Genomic DNA, 27444 nt, shown 5'->3' on the forward strand with positions numbered 1-27444 from the left:
CACTAGACATTGGGCAATAAAAGTAAACACCTGATCATAAGGGGCAGGAGGGCCACTTACGAGAGTTACTGGTGCTGCTGAAACTCACAGAAAATCTAGAACAGACCCAAAGTTTTTAACACTTGCATGTACTGGAGGGCTCCTCCTGAGTGGTCGAGGTAGTGGAACCGTTGCTTGAGCGCCCTGATGGTCTGCTCGATGATGTTCCTGGTGGCAGCATGGCTCTCATTATATGAGTGCTGGGCAGGTGCGTTGGGCTTGTGGAGGAGAGCGATGAGCCAGGTGGAGAGCGGATAGGCCTCGTCTCTGACCAGCCAGCCGTGAGCTCGACATGGTGGCTGGAAGAGTGTTGGCACACTGGTCTGGCGCAGGATGAAGCATCGTGGCTGCTGCCAGGATAGCGGGCATTGACGGTGAGGATTCGCTGTCTGTGGTCGCACACCAACTGCACATTAAGTGAGTGGTAGCCTTTGCGGTTATGGAAGATCTCAGGATTGATATGAGATGCCCACAAAGCCACATGGGTACACTCAATGGCGCCCTGCACCATGGGGAATTCCGCTATCCTGGCAAAACTACATACACACTCATCCTGCTTCTCTCTGGTGATGGGGAAGGAAATGTAATCCCTTCTCCTACTGTACAGAGCCTCTGTGACCTCCCAGATGCAGCGATGGATGGCGAACTGCGAGATGTTAGCTATGTCTCCTGTTGCAGACTGGAAGGATTCCCTGGCAAAGAAACTGAGGGCGACGGTGACCCTGACTGCCACTGGGAGAGCCGTGGTCGTCCTGATCTGAGGCTGGAGGTCCGGTTGCAGGAGATGGCAGAGTTCTGTGACCACCTCCTTGGTGAAGCGGAGCCTCCTAATACACTGCTCCTCGCATAATTGGAGGTAGGAGAAGTGCTCTTGGAATACCCTCGGAGGGTACGGCCTCCTGTTGAGAGCCCTGATGGCCCTCATTCTCCCTCTGGCCACATGTTCCAATCTTTCTTGCTGCCTCCACTCCCTCTGCCGTAGACCCTGGAGGGCGAGGTCGCCTGACCGTACAGTTCCCATTAATGTAACTAAGTGTAGCAGTTTGATTTTTTTAAGAATAAATGTAGCTACTTTTTAGTAGCCACAACACTCCTGATACTAAATAACCTTGAAATTATGGAAGGAGACTGTTGCACTATGTGAAACTGACAAGAAAGCACCGAAACTCCACTAACCTACAGCTGCGACTTATTACTGATGATCCCTTTAAATAAGGTCCCTGGAGCCGGCTTCCTGGTGCTTCACGCCAGCTTTCCCTGTCGCTGTTTCCTCTGGGCACTAAGGTAGGTGGCGACAATCAATTTGGCAGATCGGGCAGTCAGTGAGGGTTGCACACTCACTGACGTCACGATCCCCCTGGCGTTGAGGCTCCCGGCGATTACTGTTAGCGGCGGCGCTGCGGTGGGGGGGTGGGGGCGGGATATGACGTGCGGCACTGGATTCACCTCGCCCCAGCAATAATGCTCTAGCGCCCCTTTAGAGCCATCTGCTGGTGCTAATGGGAGGCGCTAAGGTACCGAATTTCCCCCCTTGACTTCTCTCCCAATACTTTTCACTTTGGTGCAGTCCTGCCCTGCGATACTTGAACTGGTTTCTCAGTAACAATACTGGGTATATTTACACTGGGTTGTCGTTGCTGTTGTTATGGAAGGAAGTGCCGACGCGGACCTCGGCATTCACCAGGCGTTCCCAACAGCAGTCCCCCCTGTTTGTAATCTTTATGGACAACACTACTTCATCGGTGAATAGATCGAGACTCCACCAGGGGTTGAGGTCCGTGTTGGTGTGAGTGCATGACTGGTTGTGATAAAACGTGTTTCGATTCCCGTCTATTGCTTTGTTGGCGTCCCCGCCCCAGTTGGTGCTTGACTGAGTCGCGTTTCCCCTGCGAGCCACATTTCCTGCAAATACAAACAGGTTTTATTAATGGTCTGATAGTTAAAGGGTGGAAGCACCCATTCCTCATCGTTTCCAGTTTAATAGTCCTTATGGTAATAGAGAGGACTACCATAACAAAACTGGGCTTGAATATGAACGGGTACGATAGCATAATGGTTATGTTATAGACAGGGTTTGATGGCCAGCGTGGACACGATGGGCCGAAGGGCCTCTTTCTGTGCTGTATAACTCTATGGGGGAATAATTCAGTATCACCCCGTTTGGGGCACCGTTATCGGCCGTGCGCAAAGTTTAGCGCCTGGTGTTAATTATTGCCTCCAAATGGAAACTTGGCTTTTATCGCCCCTGGAGGTGATTGGAGCACTAAATCAGGCGCTTCACACCTGTCTTAAGGCGCAAAGGCCGAGGAGCGAGGCGCTACCGCAGAGCGCTGGCGAAGCAAGGAAGGGCAAATCAAAATAAACCTGCAAAGTGCTGCTCAGTACTCAAAACTCCTTCACACAGCGTTGAATCTCTCCAGAAGTCTCTCTTTCCCTCTCTCAGAATGCGTGGTGCAAAAATGTCACCAACAAAAAAAGGCAGGAAGCGGTTGCCTTTAAATAGCGCCCCCCCCAGTCCCTTTCTGACAGCATAACGCTCCCCTCAACCTGTCGTTGCTAGCGGCAGGCGGTAATGCAGGGGGCGCCACTCAATATCTGGTCCAGGGCGCTAACGGGGCGTTGCGCACTCGACTGACGTCACAATCTGCCGGCGCAGGAGATCGTGGTGGTAGTGTTTAGCGCCGCCGCAAAATGTCTAGTTAATTTCGCGAGCGGCGCAAACATTGCCGTGCCCGGGCGCTAGTTGCTTTGCGCCCCATTAGCGCCCTCTTAAGGCACGAACGTGATGCACAAACAACTGAATTTTCCCCCTATACGCTATGACTATGTTACTGAACTCGTAATCCAGAGGCCTGGACTAATTATCCGGAGACATAAGTTCAAACCCCACCACGGGGATTTAAATTCAGTTAATTATCTGGAATAAAAAGCTAGTATCAGTAATGGTGTCATAAAAACCCATCTGGTTCACTAATGTCCTTTAGGGAAGGAAATCTGCCGTCCTTACCCGGTCTGGCCGATATGTGACTCCAGACCCACAGTAAAGTGGTTGGCTCTTAACTGCCCTCTGAAATGGCCACTCAGTTGTATTCAAGAAGGTGGCTCGGGGGCAATTAGGGATGGGCAATAAATGCTGGACATCCCATGAATTAAATAAAAGAAATAGGTTTTAACAGAAGATTTAATTGGAAAGCAGAACAGTGAGAAGTTTTTCAGCAGCTCCACCAAACTGCTGACCACCCAACTTCCCTTCCTGGTCCCCCTGTTAGCTGATATTGTTAACAGTTCTCTTTCCTCTTTCCTCAGGTACTGTCCCCCCTTCCCTTCAAATCGTCCATCATCATCACCCCTCTGCTCAAAACACCCAACCCTTGAGCCCGTTGCCCTTGCAAACTACTGCCCCCTCTCCAAACCTCCCTTTCCTCTCCAAAGTCCTTGAACGTCTTGTCACCTCCCAAATCCGTGCCCATATTTCATGTATGGACCTTGCCAAGCAGGTTTCCTGCCACCGTACTAAAACGGCCCTTATCAAACTCACACGTGACATCCTATGAGACTTTGACAGTGGTAAACTATCCCTCGCAAAGGTCCTTGAATGCATCATCACTTCCCAGCTCCCAGCTCCATATCCCATCGGAATGCAAGAACATGAGTAGAATATTCAGCCTCTCAAGCCCATTCCGCCATTCAATCAGATCATAGCTGATCTATACCTCAATTCTATTTAACCACCTTAGTTCCATATGTACTTGATACCCATATCCCTGAATCCTATCAGTCTGGCTTCCACCAGGGGCCACAGTCTAAGGATAAGGGGTAGGCCATTTAGAACAGAAATGAAGAGGAATTTCTTCACCCAGAGAGTGGTGAACCTGTGGAATTCTCTACCACAGAAGGTAGTAGAGGCCAATTCATTAAATATATTCACGAAGGAGGGGTGGGCTCTGATGAGGATGTCAGGAGGCTACAGTGCGATTTGGACAGGTTGGGGGAATGGGCGGATACGTGGCAGATGCACTATAATGTGGATAAATGCGAGGTTATCCACTTTGGGGGTAAAAACAGGAGGGTAGATTATTATCTAAATGGCAATAGATTGGGAGATGGGGAAGTGCAGAGGGACCTGGGTGTTCTTGTGCACCAGTCACTGAAGGAGAGCATGCAGGTGCAACAGGCGATTAAGAAGGCAAATGGTATGTTGGCCTTCATATCAAGGGGGTTCGAGTATAGGAATAGGGATACCTTACTACAGCTGTACAAGGTGCTGGTGAGACCGCATCTGGAGTATTGTGTACAGTTTTGGTCGCCCCATCTGCGGAAGGATGTTCTTGCCATGGAAAGAGTGCAACGGCGATTCACCAGGCTGATACCTGGAATGGCGGGAATGACCTACGAAGAGAGATTAAATAGTTTGGGCTTGTACTCACTGGAGTTTAGAAGATTGAGAGGGGATCTCATCGAAACATATAAAATTATGGCAGGCCTGGACAGGCTGAATTCAGAGAGAATGTTTCCAATGGCCGGGGAGCACAGAACCAGGGGCCACAGTCTAAAAATAGCGGGCAAATCATTTAAAACAGAGATGAGGAAGAATGTCTTCACTCAAAGAGTGGTGAGCCTGTGGAATTCCCTGCCACAGAGGGCTGTGAAGGCTAATTCAATAAATATTTTCAAGAGAGAATTGGATATATTTCTGAAGGCTAAGGGGATTAAGGGTTACAGAGAAAAGGCGGGGACCGGGTACTGAACTGGTAAGATCAGCTATGATCTCAGACGAAGATCAGCCATGATCTCATTGAATGGCGGAGCAGGCTCGAAGGGCCGAATGGCCTACTCCTGTTCCTATCTCTATGTTTCTATGATATATTTCTTAAGGCTAAAGGGATCAAGGGATATGGGGAGAAGGCAGGGACAGGGTACTGAATTTGGATGATCAGCCATGATCGCATTGAATGGCGGAGCAGGCTCGAGGGGCCGAGTGGCCTACTCCTGCTCCTATCTTCTATGTTTCTATGTTTCACCCTTCTCATAGCATTGAAACACCCCTAACAAAGTCACAAACATCATCCTTTGTGAATGTGTCCACGGTGCTTTATTCATTCTTGATCTTATAGGTTCATAGAATGGTTACAGCACAGAAGGAGGCCATTCGGCCCATCGAGCCCATGCATATTCTCAGCTAGTCCCACTCCCCTGCCCTTTCCCCGTAGCTCTGCAAAAATTTTTCCTTCAGCTACTTATTTAACTCCCTTTTGAAAGATAAGATTGAGTCTGCCTCCACCACCATTTCAGGCAGTGCATTCCAGATCCTAACCACTCGCTCCGTAAAAAAATGTTCTTACGTCGCCTTTGGTTCTTTTGCCAATCACCTTAACTCTGTGTCCTCTGGTTCTCGACCCTTCCGCCAATGGGAACAGTTTCTCTCTATCTACTCTGTCCAGACGCCACATGATTTTGAACACCTCTATCAAATCTCCTCTCAATCTTCTCTGCTCCAAAGAGAACAACCCCAACTTCTCCAGTCTATCCACGTAACTGAAGTCCCTCATCCCTGGAATTATTTTTGTAGTGTCCGTGTGTTGATAAAGACACTGAAGACAGGAGTTGGTTCATAGGTGTTTACTAAGCAAAGTCTGGGGGGGGGGGGTTTCTAATGGATATACACAATATACAGGCTTATATAGCCCGAGTGGCAATTACTGGCGTTACAGCACACCTGGGGCTCTTAAAGGCACATACACTACAATTCCTCCCCTTTTAGCTAACCAGTACATCATATTTTAAGTAATTATTAATTACATGTTATAAGAAAAATAATATACACATTGCTGTAGTTAATTAATTATAAGTCAGTCTCTCAGGAGGCTTCCTGACTCGGTCCGGATAACGCCTCGGGGGTGTAGTAGTTTCTGGTGGTGTAATAGGTTTTTTTGGCAAGGCTGATTCGGCTTGAATGCCAGTGTCGGGTTCATCGGATTCCAGTATCACCGGATCGGAGGTAGATATGGGTATCTCTACTTCATCGTTAGACGTATAGAGTTGTGGTGTAGGTTGTCCCTTTTCGGATGACTTTATGATTTGGTCAGCATGGTACCTTATTATGCTTTCTCCGATGTCCACAGTATACATCAGTGGTCCTAGTCGTGTGCAGATAGTTCCAGGCTGCCATTTCTCAGTACGGTAGTCCCGGGCCAAAACTTGTTGACCTATCTGGAAGGTTCTAGTTGGCCTTTCATTCATGCCTTGAAACTGCCGGTTCTCCACGTCCCTTCGGATGTTGGGCTTGACCAAATCCAGCCGGCATCTTAGGTTTCTATTGAAGAACATCATGGCAGGAGTTTGGTTGGTAACCATATGTGTTGCATTCCTGTATGCGAATAAGAAGTTATCCACCTTGTGCTGAAGTTTTATGTCTTCATTACCCATGGCCTTTATGGCCTTCTTGAAGGTCTGGACAAACCTTTCAGCCAATCCATTGGTGGCGGGATGGTATGGGGCGGACGTGTAGTGCTTAACCCCATTGTTTTTTAAGAACTTTCTGAATTCTTCGGACACAAATTGCGGTCCATTATCAGAACATATCTGTTCCGGCAGCCCATTCCTGGCAAATATGGTCCTTAATACTGTGATGGTTTTTTCCGTGGTGGTGGAGGACATCTTTATTACCTCCGGCCACTTGGAGTGTGCATCAACCACGATTAAGAACATTGAGTCCATAAATGGACCAGCAAAGTCGATGTACACCCTTTGCCAGGGAGATGAGGGCCACTCCCATGGATGTAGAGGGGTTTGTGGTGGAGAGTTTTGGACCTTCTGGCATCCTAGGCAGCTCTTGGTCATTTCTTCGATGTCTCCATCGATACCTGGCCACCATACAAACGCCCTAGCTAGGTTCTTCATTTTCACTCCACCCAGATGCCCCTCGTGAAGCTCCTTTAGCACTTTATCCTGGAGTTTGGGTGGAATCACCACTCTGGATCCACACATCAAGGTTCCTCGGCACACTGACAGCTGTTCTCTTCTTTGCGAGAATGCTGGCAACAGTGGTTCGCCATGTGCTGGCCATCCCTTCACTGTTAAATCGTAGACCCGTGAGAGAGTCGGGTCATTTCTCGTCTCCCTTTCAATGGCAGAATTTGTTTCTGGTAGACATTCCACTATGGTAGAGTGGAACATCTCTACTGGGTCTACTGTAGGTGCCTCTTCTATCGTTGGCGACGGTAGGCGCGATAAACCGTCAGCATTCCCATGCTGTTTTGACCCTTTGTATTCTATGTTGTATCGGTGTGACCCTAGAAAAAGGGACCACCTCTGTAGCCTTTGCGCTGTCATAATGGGAACACCCTTTTTAGGGTTGAATATGGAGATGAGGGGTTGATGGTCAGTCAACAAGGTAAATTTTTGTCCGTGTAGGTAATGGTTGAATTTCTTCACTCCCCATAACAGGCTGAGTGCTTCCCTGTCGATTTGGGCATAGTTACGCTCAGCTGAGTTTAATGAGCGTGACGCAAAAGCTATCGGCCGTTCTGAGCCATCAGGGAATTTATGGGATAATGCCGTAAGGGGATGCATCGCACGCCAGTCTGATTGGCAGTGATGGGTTGTAATGAGCCAAAACTTCTTCGGATGTGATTAAGTCTTTGCATTTATGGAAGGCACGTTTACAGTCTTCGTTCCATTTCCAAATCACTCCTGTTTGTAGAAGTTCATTAAGAGGGTGTAGAAGAGTTGATAAGTTCGGTAAAAATTTATGATAGTAATTTATTAATCCCAGGAACGACCTTAATTGTGAAACATTTTCAGGTGCTGGAGCTTTTATGACCGCTTCAATTTTTTCAGGTGACTTATGCAACCCTTCCTTATTAATTATGTGGCCACAATATGATATCTGATTTTGGAAAAATTCGCACTTGGGGCGATTTGCTCGTAGGCCCCGTTCTTTCAGCCTAGTGAGCACCTGCTCCAAATTGGCAAGGTGCTCGTTGTCGTTTTCTCCTGTTACAAGGATGTCGTCTAGGTAGCACTGAGTCCCCGGAATCCCTTGCAGGACTTGCTCCATAGCTCTTTGCCAGATAGCTGGAGCTGATGCTACTCCAAAAACCAGTCAATTGTACTGGTACAGGCCTTTGTGTGTGTTTATCGTGAGATACTTTTTAGAGGCCTCCTCAACCTCCATCTGTAGATATGCCTGTGCCAAGTCAATTTTGGTGAAACGTTTCCCTCCGGATAGTGCGGCGAAAATATCTTCTATCCTCGGAAGAGGATACTGTACTGTGTGAAGGACCGGGTTTACAGTCACCTTGAAGTCTCCACAGATGCAAATTTTTCTCTGTTCTTCAGGTTTATCATTATTCAATGCTTTTTTCATGACTGGAACGATGGGTGTTGCCCACTCGCTCCAATCTATTTTGGATAATACGCCTGCCTTTTCCAAATTCTCCAGCTCTGCCTCGACTGCTGGACGAATTGCGTATGGCACCGGTCTTGCCTCGGTCTTGCCTTAAAAAATTTGGGAATTGCTGCATCTTCCACTTTTATTGAGGCGGTGATGCCTTTCAAGGTTCCTAGTTTCTCTTGAAACACTTCTTTGGCGTTGGCCAAGATGTCTTTTAATCGTTCAGGTATGATGTCATCATTGTTTTTTTCCTTACTGGTCACCGTCAGTGCCTGAATGGAGTGCCAGTCTAAACGTATCTTCCTGATCCATTCACGTCCCAACAACGGTGGACCACCATCTTGTAGAATGTATAAATACAACTTTTGTATTTCTTTGCCGTTGTATACAACAGGCACCCTTATTTTTCCTTTGGGGTATACTTTCTGCCCTGTATATGTTTTTAAGATAATGGATGTGTCTTTTAGAGGTATATGCGAAAATAGCCTCTCGTAATCCCGTCGATTTATTACGGTTAGAGCTGATCCTGTATCTAGCTCCATTTTAACTGGGGACCCTGCTATCATGAGGGTAATCCAAATGGTTTGGTAATTATCTTTGGCAAGTACATTATGTAATTTGAGACAGTTTAGTCTCTTGTTTGCGGAGTCGCTATCGCTCTTCTGGTCTTCGGAGCTACTGTCCGTCATCATTTGTACGTTCCTGTACTTTCCTTTATTGATTTTTTTTTTTCTGTCTGTGGATTTATTTTGTCCAGATCGGCATACCCGTGCAATGTGTCCAATCTTTCCGCATTGCCTGCATGCTTTGTCCTTGAACCAGCAGTCCCTCTGGTTATGGGTGGATCTGCCGCAGCGATAACATCTTTCGAAACCCTGTGTCATTTCATGGGTGCCGAAGTCCTGTGTCTTTTGTTGTATCTCTGCAGCTCCTCTTGTTGCTGCTTCATATGATACAGCCATACTGAAAGCTTTGTCCAATGTTAAATCTTTTTCAGAAAGCAGCCTTTTTTGTGTTCCTTCACTTAAGAGACCGCAAACGAATTTGTCTCGAAGATAATCTGATAGTCCTGCCCCGAATTGGCAGTACTTTGATAGCTTTCTTAATTCGGTTAGGTAATCAGCGTTACTTTCATTCTTGTGTTGATTTCTCTTGAAGAATTTGAATCGTTCCGCTATCAGCAGCAGTGTTGGGTTTAAGTGCTCCTGCAGGGTATCAACAATTACTTTAAAATTCTTGTCCTTTGGTTTGGCTGGAGTGATTAAATTTCATAACAGCCCGTATGCCTTTGCGCCCATTAGGTTCAGCAGTACTGAAGCTTTTTTTTCATCTTCTATTCCATTTGCAGTGCAATATACCTCTACTCTTTCCACGTATGTGGTCCAATCCTCTATTTCACTATCAAAAGCATCAAAATTGTCAGACTTAGGCATTTCAGAAAAGATATGGCGCTTCCCGCACTTTTCTTTCTTTTCTGCAGCAAAGATATGGCGCTTCCCGCACTTTCCCGCCGCTGCTGCCGATGACAACGCTGTTTCCCGCGGTTTCCGTTCTTTTTAAAAAAAAATTATTTATTTACAGTTGGAGACTCGTTCCCGCCGGAGTTTCTCTCCAGGTCTGAACACTGACCTGCTTGCCGCACCGGCCGTCTCCCGGCTGCTCCCTCCCAGTCCGTTATTGCTTGCCTCCGATTTTGCTGCCTGTCTCAGCTGTAGAGCCAGCCGCTGGAGCCCCAGCCTGATGCCCAGGAAGGATTAGCGCAGTACCTGCCACCAGCTTGGCCAGCTGGTGAAACCACAGCTTCTCTCACTTTCTTGAGTCTTCTGGACGCCCGACGAATCGATGTCCTGGAGGTGCTGCCGAATTGCAGGTAAGTCCGTTTCCACTTCGTCGCCACTGTAGTGTCCGTGTGTTGATAGAGACACTGAAGACAGGAGTTGGTTCATAGGTGTTTACTAAGCAAAGTTTGGGTTGGGTTCTAATGGATATACACAATATACAGGCTTATGTAGCCCGAGTGGCAATTACTGGCATTACAGCACACCTGGGGCTCTTAAAGGCACATACACTAGAATTTTTGTAAATCTTTTCTGCACCCTCTCCAAGGCCTTCACATCCTTCCTAAAGTGCGGTGCCCAGAATTGGACACAATACTCCAGTTGAGGCCGATCCAGTGTTTTATAAAGCTTCATCATAATTTCCACACTTTTGTACTCTGTACCTCTATTTATGAAGCCCAGGACCACGTAAGCCTTTTTAACTGCTTTCTCAACCTGCTCTGCCACCTTCAATGATTTGTGCACACATACCCCCAGGGCTCTGTGTTCCTGTGCCCCCTTCAGGATTGTACGCTTCAGTTTATATGTCCTCCCCTCATTCTTTCTACCAAAATCTATCACTTCACACTTTTCTGCGTTAAATTTCATCTGCCACGTGTCCGCCCATTTCACCTGCCTGTCTATGTCTTCCTGACTTCTATCACTCTCCTCCTCACTGTTCACTATACTTCCAAGTTTTGTCTCATCTGCAAATTTTGAAATTGTGCCCTGTACACCCATGTCCATGTCATTAATATGTATCAAGAAAAGCAGTGGTCCTAGAACCGACCCCTTAGGAACACCACTGTATACCTTCCTCCAGTCCAAAAAACAACCGTTCACCACTACTCTCTGTTTCGTGTCACTCAGCCAATTCTGTATCCATGTCCACTGTCCCTTTTATTCCATGGGCTTCAACTTTGCTGACAAGCCTATTATGTGGCACTTTGCCGAACACCTTTTGGAAATCCATGTACACTACATCAACCCTTTGTTACCTCATCAAAAAACTCGAACAAATTGGTAAAACACGATTTGCCTTTAACAAATCCGTACTGGCTTTCCTTAATTAAACCACACTTGTCCAAGCGACTGTTAATTTTGTCCCTGATTACTGTTTCTAAAAGCTTCCCCACTACCAAGGTCAAACTGAATGGCCTGTAGTTGCTGGGTTTATCTTTACACACGTTTTTGAACAAGAGAATAAAATTTGCAGTTCTCCAGTCCTCTGGCACCACCCCCGTATCTAAGGAGGATTGGACGATTATGGCCAGTACCGCCGTGATTTCCTCCCTAAATTCCTGCCGCATCCTAGGATGCATCCCATCCACTCCTGGTGATTTATCTACTTTAAATACAGCCAGCCTTTCTAATACCTCTTTATCAATTTTGATCCTATCAATATCTCCTCTACCTCCTCCTTTACTATGTCTATGGCAGCATCCTCTTCCTTGGTGAAGACAGATGCAAAGTACTCATTTAGTACATCAGCCATACCCTCTGCCTCCATGAATAGGTCTCCTTTTTGGTCCCTAATCGGCCCCACCCCTCCTCTTACTACCTTTTTACTATTTATATGCTTATAGAAGACTTTTGGATTACCTTATATGTTGGCTGTCAATCTATTCTCATACCCTCTTTTTGCCCCTCTTCTTTTCTTTTTCACTTCTCCTCTGACCTTTCTATATATAGCCTGATTCTCAGATGCATTTACAACTTGACATCTGTCATACACGCTCGTTTTCTGCTTCATCATATTCTCTATCTCTTTCATCATCCAGCGAGCCCTGACTTTAGTTGCCCTGCCTTTTCCCCTCGTGGGAATGTACCTCGACTGCACCTGAACTATTTCCTCTTTAAAGGCAGCCCATTGTTCATTACAGTTTTGCCTGCCAATCTTTGATTCCAGTTTACCCGGACCAGATCCGTTCTCATCCCACTGAAATTGGCCTTCCCCCAGTTAAATATTTTTACTCTAGATTGCTCCCTGCCCTTTTCCATAGCTAATCTAAACCTTATAATAACAACAGAGAATGCTGGAAAAACTCAGCAGGTCAGGCAACATCTGTGGAAAGAAATTTGAGTTGACGTTTTGGGTTGAAACCCTTCTTCAAAACTGGAAAGAAAATAAAAAGATCGAAGGCAAAGCTGCGATCGAACAAAAGAAGAAAAGGAGACAATAAAAGGTATGCGAAGCCAGATGAGATGGTAATGGGCCCGTGGAGACAAAAGGCAGCTGAGATTAGGTGTGAAGTGTACTGGCAGGATAAGGACAGCTGCCAGGTGAGAGAGAGAAACAAAAGGAAAGGAGGGCGGGGGGGGGGGGGGCGGAAAAGGAGGACCTAAAACAAAGGGGTGGAAAAAATAAAAGGAAAAAAGTAAGAGAGGCCGAGGTTATGATCTGAAATTATTGAACTCGATATTGAGTCCGGAAGGCTGCAAAGTGCCTAATCGGAAGATGAGGTGCTGTTCCTCGAGTTTACGTTGAGCTTCCATGGAACAATACAAGAGGCCAAGGACGGTGAGGTCCGAGTGGGAATGGAGTGGTGAATTAAAGTGACAGGCGACCGGAAGCTCGGGGTCACCCTTACGGACTGAACGGGGGTGTTCCGCAAAGCGGTCACCCAATCTGCGTTTGGTCTCCCCAATGTAGAGGAGACCACATCATGAGCAGCGAATACAGTATACTAGATTGCAAGAAGTACAAGTGAATCGCTGTTTCACCTGGAAGGGGTGTTTGGGGCCCTGGACAATGGGAAGGGGGGAGGTATAGGGGCAGGTGTTGCATCTCCTGCGCTTGCACGGGAAGGTGCCGGGCGAAGGGGAAGGGCTGTTGGGGGTGATAGAGGAGTGGACTAGGGTGTCTCGGAGGGAGTGGTCCCTACGGAATGCTGAAAGGGGAGGGGAGGGGAAGATGCGTTTGGTGGTGGGATCACTTTGGAGGTAGCGGAAATGGCGGAGGATGATCCGTTGACTGTGGAGGCTGGTGGGGTGAAAGGTGAGGACAAGGGGAACCCTATCGTGGTTCCGGGAGGGAGGGGCAGGGGTGAAGGCAGAAGTACGTGAGATGGAACGGACACGGTCGAGGGCCGTGTCGACCACGGTAGAGGGGAATCCTCGGTTGCGGAAAAAGGAAGACATGTCGGAAGCACGTGGCATCGTCGGAGCAGATACGGCGGAGGTGGAGAAACTGGGAGAATGGAATAGAGTCCTTACAGGAGGCGGGGTGGGAGGAAGTGTAGTCCAGGTAGCTGTGGAAGTCAGTGGGCTTGTAGTGAATATTGGTCGATAACCTATCCCCAGAGATGGAGACGGAGAAGTCGAGGAAGGGATGGGAGGAGTCAGAGATGGACCATGTGAAGGTGAGGGAAGGGTGGAAATTGGAGGCAAAGTGAATGAAATTGTCCAGTTCGGGGCGAGAGCAGGAAACGGCACCGATACAGTCATCAATGTATCGGAAAAAGAGGTGAGGGAGGGGACCTGAGTAGGACTGGAACAAAGATTGTTCCACATAGCCCACGAAAAGGCAGGCATAGCTAGGACCCATACAGGTACCCATAGCAACACCTTTAATTTGGAGGAAATGAGCAGAGTTAAAGGAGAAGTTGTTCAATGTGAGAACAAGTTCAGCCAGGCGGAGGAGGGTGGTGGTGGATGTATTGATTTCTTTGTGGGTTCAATGATGAGACATTTATGAAAGAGAGTGACTTTTAATCTAAAGCTTGTTCAACTCTTTTATACAGCTTTTACAGGAGACACGATGCTAGTGATGCATCTAGAACAAAACTGAAACTAAAACTAACTGCCTTGCTTCTCTCGGTCACATGCCCTCTGCTGGTCAGGCACAAGCAATCAATACATGCAAACATGCTATTAAGGCATCATAATCGAACAGGCAAATACCATCTCTATTTGCTGATATCATTACATCTCCTTTTCTTAAAACAAAAATATTTTACTTTTAACTAACAACATGTTTTCTTTGTATTAATCTACATTTTAACTGTAACACTTAATGAACTTACATTATCATTATCATGATCAAGGTTTTTTAACCTTGCTTTGTGTGTTCACATGAAATATGTCAATACACTGGAACTTGAAGAAAGAATAAGATAACATTACTTCCTTCTATAACAATAGTCCTTAAATTTGCTCAATGAGTCTCTCAGGAGGCTTCACGTGTCTTGAGGATTTTCTGATTGATTGTCCTTGAATCTGAGTTGTTGCTTCAGATGATTGGTTCTCAGCTGTGTGATCAGGTTGTTCAACAGTATCAGTCTCTTGACCTGCTGTGGCTGGTCCCATGAGAAGATCTCGACAATTTCTTCTCAGAACAGCACCCCCATCTGTCTGAATGGTGTATGATCTTGGTTGAACTTCACTCAGGACAGTTCCCTTCTGAGTCCATGTGTTTGTTTTGTCTTTCAACCTTACTTGGTCACCAGTGTGGCGTTCAGGTAGGTTTTGTGTTCCTCTGTCATAGTAGTACTTTTGCTTTTCTTTCTGTTGTTCTTTGAACTTCCTCACTTTCTCCCCCTCTTTTGTTTTCAGGAGGTTCTCCGGGATGGGTAGGTTTGACCTTAGCCGACGTCCCATCAGGAGTTGGGCTGGTGACTTACCACACTCGAGCGGCGTTGTGCGGTATACAAGCATGCTTTGGTAGAAGTCAGTTCCACTGTCTTTTGCCTTGTACTTCAGTCTTTTCACTGTGTTTGCGGGCTCTCCTGGGTCAACAGCTCTGGACAACGTGTCTGCTGTATACATCAGCTTACCCGGTGTGTACACAACATTCAGTTCATCATAGACTGTCTCTCCTTCGCTTTCCACAACGAGGACTCTCTTTACCAGGTTCATTCTCTCACAGGCTTTTAAACGTAGTATGGCTTGCACCTCCTTTGGCACCACGATTAATGCTAGCGTGTGCTCTCTGTCCTTGTGTGTCACTTTGACAATGCATCTTCCTTTCATTGGTATATCAGTACCTGAGTATCCTGTCACTTTCACTTTGATTCCATGTATCTTTGGTCTGGGTCTAATTTTCTTAAAATCAGTCTCTGATATCACATTAACTTGTGCTCCAGTATCCAATTTAAATGGAATGTGTATGTCATTCACTTTTAGTGTCAACATCCAGTCTCTTTCTTCTTTTTTGTTTTCAGACACATCATCTACATAGAACTCCTCTATGTCGCTTTCATCTACTGCATGGACCTTGCTTTGTTGCACTTGGTTCTTGCAGCAACGGGCATAATGGTTGTTTTTGTTGCAACAATTGCATGTTTTACCATATGCTGGACACTTTTTTGGTGGATGCTGTGTACCGCATCGACTACATGTCTTTCGATTGTCCCTTTCATTTTCGTTCGCTGGCCACGCCTCTTTTTTCACATTGGCGCTCTTTTTGTTAAACGGTTTGTATCCGTTCTTTCTCACTGCATCCACATTGCAGCTATTGTCACTGAACAGCTCCTTTGCCTGCAACTTCACAGTCTCTGTAGCCCTACACAGTGCTATGGCTTTTCCCAGGTCTAGATCTTGCTCTCTTAGCAGTCTTTCCCTTAGACCATTATCTGGAATACCACACACCAGTCTGTCTTTTATCAGCGAGTCTGTCAGTCCCCCAAATTCACATGATTTGCTTCTGTTTCTCAGTTCAGTCACATACTGAGCAATAGTCTCACCCGTTTTCTGAACACATGTGAAAAATCTGTGCCTCTCAAATGTCACATTGCGTTTAGGTATGCAGTAGGCCTCAAACTGTTCCATTATTTTATCTAGCTTCATTTTGTCTCCATTAGCAGCGAATGTGAAGTTATTATACACCTCCAGCGCTTCATCACCCACGACATGTAAGAACAGTGACGATTTCCTTTTATTACTTTTCTCGTCAGCTCCGATTGCTGATAAATACAACCCCAAATGTTGTTTGAACCTCCTCCAATTTTCAGCCACATTACCTGTCAACTGAAGCGTCGCCGGTGGGTGTATACCTTCCATTTTTTCACTTCGTTAGCTATTCTCCAATGGTAAGCAACAATGTTCTCTTTTGGCTTGCTAATTTGTGGAGAGCTGATTTAACTTCAGATTTTTTCTCTTCATCTCTTTCAATCACTTCTGACACCATGTATTGATTTCTTTGTGGGTTCAATGACGAGACATTTATGAAAGAAGATGTCTTTTAATCTAAAGCTTGTTCAACTCTTTTATACAGCTTTTACAGGAGACACGATGCTAGTGATGCATCTAGAACAAAACTGAAACTAAAACTAACTGCCTTGCTTCTCTCGGTCACATGCCCTCTGCTGGTCAGGCACAAGCAATCAATACATGCAAACATGCTATTAAGGCATCATAATTGAACAGGCAAATACCATCTCTATTTGCTGATATCATTACAGTGGATGGGGACTGCACGGGCCTCTGTTCAAGGAAGAAGCGGAGCGCCCCAGGCCATCCTGGTGGGGGATGGAGGTGTAGAGGGATTGTACGACCATGGTGAAAAGGAAGCGGTTTGGGCCAGGAAACTGGAAACTGTTAAAGTGGCGGAGGGCATCCGAAGATTCGCGGATGTAGGTGGGAAGAGACTGGACAAGGGGAGAAAAGATGGAGTCGAGATAGGAAGAGATGAGTTCCGTGGGGCAAGAACAGGCTGAAACGATGGGTCTACCAGGGCAGCCCTGTTTGTGGATCTTGGGGAGGAGGTAGAAGCGGGCTGTGCGGGGTTGGGGAACTATGAGGTTGGTGGCAGTGGGGGGAAGATCTCCAGAGAAGATGAGGTCAGTGACAGTCTTGGAAATGGTGGTTTGATGTTCGGTAGTGGGGTCATGGTCCAGGTGGAGGTAGGAGGAGGTGTCGGAGAGTTGGCGTTCAGCTTCCGCTAAGTAGAGGAGGTCTGTACCTTATAATACTATGATAACTGTTCCCTAAATGTTGCCCGACTGACACTTGCTCCACTTGACCCACCTCATTCCCCAGAACCAGATCCAGCAATGCCTCCTTCCTCTTTGGGCCACAAACATACTGATCAAGAACGTTCTCCTGAACACACTTAAGAAGTTCTTCCCCCTCTCTGCCCTTTACACTATTACTATCCCAGTCTATATTAGGATAGTTGAAGTCCCCCATTATCACTGCTCTATAGTTCTTGCACCTCTCTGTAATTTCCCTGCATATTTGCTCCTCCATATCTTTCCCACTACAACAACAATACCTGTATTTATATAGCGCCTTTAATGTAGTAAAATGTCCCAAGGCGCTGCACTGGAGTATTTTAAGACAAAAATAATTTGACACCGATACACATAAGGATGAATTAGGGCAGGTGACCAAAAGCTTGGTCAAAGAGGTAGGTTTTAAGGAGCGTCTTAAAGAGAGGTAGTGAGCTGGAGAGGTTTAGGCAGGGAATTCCAGAGCTTAGAGCCCAGGCAGCTGAAGGCACGACCACCAAAGGTTGAGCGATTATAATCAGGGATGCTCAAGAGGGCAGAATTAGAGGAGCGCAGATATCTCGGGGGGTTGTGGGGCTGGAGGAGGTTACAGAGAGAGAAAGTTGGTGGTCTATAGAATACACCTAGTACAGGTAGACTATCCTTTATCCGAAAACCTCGGGACCAGCCGAGTTTCGGATAAAGGAGAATTTCAGATTTCGGAAGGTGGGTCGGCGGGGGTCCGCGGGGGGGTCGGCGGGGGGTCGTGCGCACGACTTACGCTGACGCTCAGCATAAGTCAGTCGGGGTCGGCGGGGGTCGGGGCCGGCGGGGTCCGCAGGGGGGTCGGCGGTTGTCGGGGCCGGCGGGGTCCGCGGGGGGGCCGGCGGTTGTCGGGGCTGGCGGGGTCGGCGGTTGTCGGGGCTGGCGGGGTCGGCGGTTGTCGGGGCTGGCGGGGGGGTCGGTGGTTGTCGGGGCTGGCGGGGTCCGCGGTTGTCGGGGCTGGCGGGGGGTCGTGTGCACGACTTACCCTTTATCCGAACTTCCGCAACCGGAACCCTCTAAAAACCGAAGGTTTTTTCGTTCAGCGTAAGTCGTACGCACGACTTACGCTGAACGAAAAAACCTTCGGTTTTTAGAGGGTTTCGGTTTTCGGAAGTCCGGATAAAGGGGTGTAATGGCACCTCTATTATTTCTTAACTCTAGCCATATAGATTCTGTCCTTGACCCCTCCAGGACATCCTCTCTCTCCAGCACTGTAACATTCTCCTTAACCAATACTGCCACCCCACCTCCTATCTTTCCTTCCCTATCTTTCCTGAACACCTTATAACCTGAAATATTTAATACCCTTTTTTGAGTCAGGTCTCAGTTATTGCCACAACATCATATTCTCATGTGGCAATTTGTGCCTGCAGCTCACTTAGCTTGTTTACTAGGGTTCTTGCGTTCACATACATACACTGTAAACCCATCTTAGACCATCCTGACTTCTCTTAGTTTGACCCCACCTAATACCGTACTATTTCTTACTTCAGTGCTCTCTGCTGCTCCGAATCCTTTGGGCACTTTATTTCCCCTTTCTAATGTTACATCCTGGTGCCCATCCCCCTGCCAAATTAGTTGAAACCCTCCCCGACAGCACTATCTTTACAATAGCAAAATACTGCGGATACTGGAAATCTGAAATAACAACAGAAAATGCTGGAAATACTCAGCAGGCCAGGCAGCATCCGTGGAGAGAGAAACAGAGTTAACGTTTCAGGTCTGGGACCCTTCATCAGAACTGGAAAAAGCTGGAGATGTAACAGGTTTTAAGCAAGTGCAGAGGCAGGGAAAGGATGGGTGGAGGGGAGGAAGGAACAAAAGGGACGGTCTGTGCTAGAATGGAAGGCAGGAGAGATTAAATGTTGCAAATGGAGATGGCAGAATCATCAACAGCTGCCGCCTGAAAAGATGGGGGCAGGGGTTATAGTCTGAAATTGTTGAACTCAATGTTGAGACCAGAGGGCTGTAAAGTGCCTAATCGAAAGATGAGGTGCTGTTCCTCGAGCTTATGTTGAGCTTCATTGGAACAGTGTAAGAGGCCGAGGACAGAAAGATCAGAGTGGGAGTGGAGCGGAGAATTAAAGTGACAGGCGACCAGAAGCTCGATGTCCCCCTTACGGACTGAACGGAGGTGTTCCGCAAAGCGGTCACCCAATCTGCGTTTGGTCTCCCCAATGTAGAGGAGACCACATCGTGAGCAGCGAATACAGTATACTAGATTGCAAGAAGTACAAGTAAATCGCTGTTTCACCTGGAAGGGGTGTTTGGGGCCTTGGAGATTGGGAAGGGAGGAGGTGAAAGGGCATGTGTTGCATCTCCTGCGCTTGCACAGGAAGGTGCCGGGCGAAGGGGAAGGGGTGTTGGAGGGGATAGAGGAGTGCACTAGGGTGTCGCGGAGGGAGTGGTCCCGACAGAATTCCGAAAGGGGAGGTGAGGGGAAGATGTGTTTGGTGGTGGGATCACGTTGGAGGTGGAGGAAATGGCGGAGGATGATCCGTTGAATGTGGAGGCTGGTGGGGTGAAAGGTGAGGACAAGGGGAACCCTATCGTGGTTCCGGGAGGGAGGGGCACGGGTGAGGGCAGAAGTGTGGGAGATAGAACGGACACGGTCAAGGGCCGTGTCAACCATGGTAGAGGGGAATCCTCGGTTGAGGAAAAAGGAAGACATGTTGAAAGCACTGGTATGGAAGGTGGCATCATCGGAGCAGATGTGGTGGAGACAGAGAAACTGGGAGAATGGAATAGAGTCCTTACAGGAGGCGGGGTGGGAGGAAGTATAGTCCAGGTAGCTGTGGGAGTCAGTGGGCTTGTAGTGAATGTTAGTCAATAACCTATCCCCAGAGATGGAGAAGGAGAAGTCGAGGAAGGGAAGGGAAGAGTCGGAGATCGACCATATGCAGGTGAGGGGAGGGTGGAAATTGGAAGCAAAGTGAATGAAATTATCTAGTTCAGGGCGAGAGCAGGAAACGGCACCGATACAGTCATCAATGTACCGGAAAAAGAGGTGAGGGAGGGGACCCAAGTAGGACTGGAACAAAGAGTGTTCCACATATCCCACAAAAAGGCAGGCATAGCTAGGGCCCATGCGGGTTCCCATAGCAACACTTGGAGGAAATGAATGGAGTCAAAGGAGAAGTTGTTCAATGTGAGAACAAGTTCAGCCAGGCGGAGGAGGGTGGTGGTGGATGGGGACTGGTTGGGTCTCTGTTCAAGGAAGAAGCGGAGCGCCCTCAGGCCATCCTGGTGGGGGATGGAGGTGTAGAGGTATTGGATGTCCATAGTGAAAAGGAGAGGGTTGGGGCCAGGAAACTGAAAACTGTTAAAGTGCCGGAGGGCGTCAGAAGAGTCGCGAATGTAGGTGGGACGAGACTGGACAAGGGGGAAAAAAGGTAGAGTTGAGATAGGAAGAAATCAGTTCCATGGGGCAAGAACAGGCTGAAGTGATGGATTCACCAGGGCAGTCCTGTTTGCAGATCTTGGGAAGGAGGTAGAAGCGGGCTGTGTGGGATTGGGGAACTATGAGGTTGGTGGCCGTGGGGGGTAGATCTCCAGAGGAGATGAGGTCAGTGACAGTCTTGGAAATGGTGGCTTGATGTTCGGTAGTGGGGTCATGGTCCAGGTGGAGGTAGGAGGAGGTGTCAGAGAGTTGGCGTTCATGGTTGAGGTCGGTTCGCCAAACAACAACAGCACCACCCTTGTCAGCAGGTTTAATGACAATGTTGGGATTGGATCTGAGAGAATGGAGTGCTGCAAGTTCAGGGGGAGGTAGGTTGGAGTGAGTGAGGGGAGCAGAGAAATGGAGACGGCCGATGTCACGCCGGCAGTTAGCACTATCTTTACCCAGTGTTTCCATACAGTCAATCACACCAGTCTCCTCCAAAGATTTCCTTCTGTTGTCCAACTCGGTGGAGCTGGCCTCATTGGATCTACCCTTACCTCTCTGATCGCAACCAGAGAATCTCCAGCAACAACCCCACATATTCACTTCCAAAGGCCTCCAAGGATCTATCTTTGGGCTCTTCCTCTTCCTCATCTAGTGACATCATCTGCAGACATGGGGTCAGTTTCCACATGTATGCTGATGACACCTAGCTCTCCCTCTCCAGCACATCCCTTGTCCAATATCCAGACTTGTGGGTTCATAACGTCCTCCAGCTTAACCCTGTGAGGACTGAAACCATCTTCCTCATCCCTCGCCATGAGCTTTGCTTCTTTGCCATCTCCCTCTCTGGCTACTCTCTTAGGTTGGAGTAGACTGTTGATAGCTTCAGACTCCTGTTCAAACCAGAGCTGAGCTCCAGGATCAAGTTCCTCTCAATCATATATTGAGTGCAAAAGCTAGGAAATTATGCTAAACGTTTATCAATCACTGGTTCAGCCCGAGCTGGACTACAGTGTCCAATTCTGGGCACCCCACTTTAGGAAGGATGTCAAGGACTTAGAAGGAGATTTACTGCAATGGTTCCAGGGATGAGGGATTTCAGTTACGTGGATGGACTGGAGAAGCTGGGGTTGTTGTCCTTGGAGCAGAGAAGGTTAAGAGGAGATTTGATAGAGGTGTTTAAAATAATGAGGGGAGTTGATAGAGTAAATAAGGAGAAACTGTTTCCAGTGGCAGAAGGGTGTACAAAGTACAAGAATGATACAGGGATCATTCAATGGCACCTCCAACAGTGCAGTGCTGAGGGAGTGCTGCACTGTCGGAGCTGCCGTCTTTTGGATGAGGCGTTAAACCGAGGCCCCGTCTGCTCTCTCACGTGGATGTAAAAGATCCCATGGCACTATTTTGAAAAAGAGCAGGGGAGTTCTCCCCGGTGTCCTGGGGCCAATATTTATCCCTCAATCAACATCATTAAAACAGATTATCTGCTCATTATCACATTGCAGTTTGTGGGAGCTTCCTCTGTACAAATTGATTGTCGCATTTCCTACATTACAACAGTTCAAAAGCACTTAATTGGCTGTAAAGTGCTTTGGGACATCCAGTGGTTGTGAAAGGTCTACATAAATGCAAGTCTTTCTTTCTTTCAGGGATCAGACACACATTACGGGAATGATACAGGGATCAGACAGACTTCATAGAAACATAGAAGATAGGAGCAGGAGTAGGCCATTCGGCCCCTCGAGCCTGCTCCGCCATTCAATGCGATCATGGCTGAACATCCAAATTCAGTACCCTGTCCCTGCCTTCTCCCCATATCCCTTGGTCCCTTTAGCCTTAAGAAATATATCTAACTCCTTCTTGAATATATTTAATGAATTGGCCTCTACGGCCTTCTGTGGTAGAGAATTCCACAGGTTCACCACTCTCTGGGAGAAGAAATTCCTCCTCATCTCTGTCCTAAATGGCTTACCCCTTATCCTTAGACTGTGACCCCTGGTTCTGGACTCCCCTGCCATCGGGAACATCTTTGCTGCATCTAGTCTGTCTAGTCCTTTTAGAATTTTATAAGTTTCAATGAGATCCCCTCTCATTCTTCTAAACTCCAGCGAGTATAAGCCCAATCGACCCAACTCTCCTCATACGTCATTCCTGCCATCCCAGGTATCAGTCTGGTGAATCTTCGCTGCACTCCCCCCATGGCAAGAACATCCTTCCTCAGGTAAGGTGACCAAAACTGCACACAATACTCAAGGTGTGGTCTCACCAAGGCCCTGTACAACTGCAGCAAGACATCCTTGCTCCTGTACTCGAATCCTCTCGCTACGAAGGCCAACATACCATTTGCCTTCTTAACCGCCTGCTGCACCTGCATGCTTACCTTCAGCGACTGGTGCAGAAGGACACCCAGGTCTCGTTGCACTTCCCCTTCTCCCAATCTATTGCCATTCAGAAAGTAATCTGCCTTCCTGTTTTTGACACCAAAGTGGATAACCTCGCATTTATCCACATTATATTGCATCTGCCATGCTTCTGCCCAATCACCCAACCTGTCCAAATCATACTGGAGTTTCTCGGCATCCTCCTCACAGCACACACGCCCACCCAGCTTTGTATCATCTGCAAATTTGGAGATATTACATCTAGTTCCCTCGCCTAGATCATTAATATATATTGTGAATAGCTGGGGTCCAAGGACCGATCCCTGCGGTACCCCACTAGTCACTGCCTGCCACTCAGAAAAAGACCCGTTTATTCCAACTCTTTGCTTTCTGTCTGCCAACCAGTTTTCTATCCAAGTCAATACCTTGCCCCCAATCCCATGTGCCTTAACTTTACACGCTAATCTTTTATGCGGGACCTTATCGAAAGTCATCTGAAAGTCCAAGTACACCACATCCACTGGTTCTCCCTTATCTATTTTACCAGTTACATCCTCAAAAAATTCCAGTAGATTAGTCAAGCACGATTTACCTTTTGTAAATCCATGTTGACTTTGTCCGATCCTGTCACTGCTTTCCAAGTGCTCTGCTATTACATCTTTTATAATGGACTCTAGCATTTTCCCCACTACCGATATCAGGCTTACCGGTCTGTAATTCCCCGTTTTCTCTCTACCACCTTTTTTGAATAGTGGGGTAACATTAGCTACCCTCCAATCCATGGGTACTGTTCCAGAGTCTATTGAATTCTGGAAGATGACCAGCAATGCATCTACTATTTCTAGGGCCACTTCCTTAAGTACCCTAGGATGTAGATTATCAGGCCCTGGGGATTTATCGGCCTTCAATCCCGTCAATTTCCCTAACACCATTTCCCTACAAATACTGATTTCTTTCAGTTCCTCCCTTTCATTAGACCCTATGTTCCCCGACATCATTGGGCGGTTATTTGTGTCCTCCTTTGTGAAGACAGAACCAAAATATGTATTTAATTGGTCTGCCATTTCTTTGTTCCCCATTATAAATTCCCCTGATTCTGACTGCAAGGGACCTATGCTTGAATCCACCAATTTTTTTCTCTTCACATATCTATAAAAGCTTTTACAGTCAGTTTTTATGTTCCCTGAAAGCTTACTCTCATATTCTATTTTCCCCTTGTTAATTAATCCCTTTGTCCTCTTCGTTGCACTTCCCCTTTACCAATCTATTGCCGTCCAGATAATAATCTGCCTTCCTGTTTTTGCCACCGAAGTGGATAACCTCACATTTATCCACATTATACTGCATTATACTGCATTTGCCCAATCACCCAACCTGTCCAAATCATACTGGAGTTTCTCTGCATCCTCCTCGCAGCACACACGCCCAGGAAAGACAGGGAAGGAAAGATAGGAGGTGTCGTGGCAGTATTGGTTAAGTAGAATATTATAGTGCTGGAGAGGGAGGATGTCCTGAAGGGGTCAAGGACAGAATCTATATGGCTAGAGTTAAGAAACAATAGGGGTGCCATCACACTACTAGGTATATTCAATAGGTAACCAACTAATTGGAAAGATATAGAGGAGCAGATTTGCAGAGAAATTGCAGAGGTGCAAGAACTGTAGAGTAGTGATAATGGGGGACTTCAACTATCCTAATATCGACTGGGATTGTAATCGTGTAGAGGGGGTGGAAAATCTGAAGTGTTTTCAGAAGAACTTTCTTGATCAATATGTTTCCAGCCCAACAAGGAAGGAGGCATTACTGGATCTGGTTCTGGGGAATGAGGTGGGACAAGTGGAGCAAGTGTCAGTAGCAGAACATTTAGGGAACAGTGATCATAGTATCATAAGGTTTAGATTAGCTACGGAAAAGGACAGGGAGCAATCTAGAGTAAAAGGGGGAGAAATTCAGTAGGTTGCGCCACCCGTTAGCGCCTTAAGAGGGCGCTAAGTGGGTCGCAAGCCAACTGGCGCCCGGGCGCGGCACTGCCCACGCCTCCCGCTAAATTCCGCGGGACATTAGTGGTGGCGCTAACCGTTAGCGCTGCGCCGCTGCCGATGATGTCATCGGTGTGCGCAGCACCCCACTGACGCCCTGGCCACGATGTTTGGCAGCGCTCCCGGATTTACCACCGGACGCCATGTCCGACGGGTTCAGGGGGGCCTACCTGCGGCCGGGGAGGCGCAAATTAAAGGCGAGGTGCGGGGCGGCCATTTTTGTTGTTGGCCGCCTGCCAGCACCTGCCTGCGCTCCTGTCCCCGGCCTCCTGAACCCACCCCCCCCCGCGGAGTGCCGGCTGTGTTCCAAGAGCCCGGCACTTCTCCTCGGTGCCGGCCTCTTTTGTCTGCACTCCTGATCCTCGGGGGGGAGAATGTTTCCGGGGCGCTACTTTTAACGCCCTGGCGAGGCTGGCGCCCCAAACGGGGCTATACTCAATTTCTCCCCCAAAATGTTTAATTGGGGGGAAGGCCAATTTCTGTGGGTTGAGAATGGATCTGGCCCGGGTAAACTGGAATCAAAGATTGGCAGGTAAAACTGTAATCGAACAATGGGCTTCCTTTAAAGAGGAAATAGTTTGGCTACAGTCGGGGTACATTCCCACGAAGGGAAAGGTAGGGCAACTAAAGTCAGAGCTCCCTGGATGACGAAAGAGAGAGAGAGTACGGTGAAGCAGAAAAAGAGCGCGTAAGACAGATGTCAGGTCGAAAATACATCTGAGAAACAGGCAAAATATAGAAAGTTCAGGGGAGAAGTAAAAAAGAAAATAAGAGGGGCAAAGAGAGGGTATGAGAATTGATTTGCAGCCAACATAAAAGGTAATCCAAAAGTCTTCTATAGGCATATAAATAGTAAAAGGATAGTAAGAGGAGGGATGGGGCCGATTAGGGACCAAAAAGGAGACCTATTCATGGAGGCAGAGGGTATGGCTGAGGTACTAAATGAGTACTTTGCATCTGTCTTCACCAAGGAAGAAGATGCTGCCACAGACATAGTGTAGGAGGAGGTAGAGGAGATACTGGATGGGATAAAAATTGATAAAGAGGTGGTACTAGAAAGGCTGGCTGTACTTAAAGTAGATAATTCACCAGGAGCAGATGGGATGCCTCCTAGGATGCTGAGGGAAGTGAAGGAAGAAATCGCGGCAGTACTGGCCATAATCTTCCAATCCTCCTTAGAAACAGGGGTGGTGCCAGAGGACTGGAGAATTGCAAATGTTACACCACTGTTCAAAAAAGTGTGTAAAGATAAACCCAGCAACTACAGGCCAGTCAGTTTAACCTCGGTGGTGGGGAAGCTGTTAGAAACAATAATCCTGAACTAAATTAAGTCAATTGGACAAGTGTGGATTAATTGAGGAAAGCCAGCACGGATTTGTTAAAGGCAAATAATGTTTAAATAACTTGATCAGGTTTTTTGATACGAAATTGGCTAAGTGACAGGAAACAGAGAGTAGTGGTGAACGGTTGTTTATCGGACTGGAGGAAGGTATACACAGTGGTATTCCCCAGGGGTCGGTACTACGACCATTGCTTTTCTTGATATATATTAATGACTTGGACTTGGGTGTACAGGGCACAATTTCAAAATTTGCAGATGACACAAAACTTGGAAGTACAGTGAACAGTGAGGAGGAGAGTGATAGACTTCAGGAAGACATAGACAGGCTGGTGGAATGGGCGGACACGTGGCAGATGAAATTTAACGCAGAAAGGTGCGAAGTGATACATTTTGGTAGGAAGAATGAGGAGAGGCAATATAAACTAAAGGGTACAATTCTAAAGGGGGTGCATGAACAGAGAGACCTGGGGGTGTATGTACACAAATCATTGAAGGTGGCAGGGCAGGTTGAGAAAGCGGTTAACAAAGCTTACGGGATCCTGGGCTTCATGGACAGAGGTATAGGGCAGGATTTTTTTGGGATGTGGAGGCGGGATTGGAGGCGTGTGGGGGCTTAAAATCCCAAAATCAGGGGGCACAAACCCATCCCGCCCCAACCCGCCTCCATGTCAGTTTCAAAGGAGGCGGGTACCCGCCTCGCACTGGGACCCACCTCCCCGAGGCGGGAAGGGGATTAGTGCCAATTAACTGTCTGTTAACAGGTGGTTAACAGGCAGTTTTTAGCCTAATCCCTATTTTTATTCCTGAAGTGTGGGATTCCCGACGGCTCCAAACCACGCCAAGTTAGCGAGGCGGGCCGTCGGGCTGAAGGGCTTGGAGGGGTCGAGATGTCCGGTGTTCAGGTGAGTGATGGGTGCATGAGTGCAGAGGTAAGTGTGTTTGGTGTGTGTAAAGTGTTTAAAGAAGTTTTACTTACCTTTACAGCCTTCCTTCCTTCAGGTCTCGGGAGTCCCTCATCTCACCGGCACAGAAAGCAGAATGGCCGCGAGCTGTCAAAAATTGCAGCATTTAG

At 47.5% G+C, this 27444-nt stretch overlaps 1 protein-coding gene across 1 annotated transcript in view; it reads right to left on the minus strand.

The window, feature by feature from the left end:
• LOC147116836 (fucolectin-4-like) overlaps positions 1-27444 on the minus strand; it is a 58826-nt gene that overhangs the window by 5771 nt on the left and 25611 nt on the right. Inside the window, exon 3 of the mRNA XM_085987091.1 lies at positions 1662-1941. Coding sequence (XP_085843217.1) covers positions 1662-1941 — 280 coding nt within the window. The remainder of the gene's footprint in view (positions 1-1661; positions 1942-27444) is intronic.

This window comes from Somniosus microcephalus, chromosome 5 (genome assembly GCF_052327205.1).
Source record: "Somniosus microcephalus isolate GS21.2 chromosome 5, FLI_Smic_1.0, whole genome shotgun sequence".
In the NCBI taxonomy this organism is placed as follows: domain Eukaryota; kingdom Metazoa; phylum Chordata; class Chondrichthyes; order Squaliformes; family Somniosidae; genus Somniosus; species Somniosus microcephalus.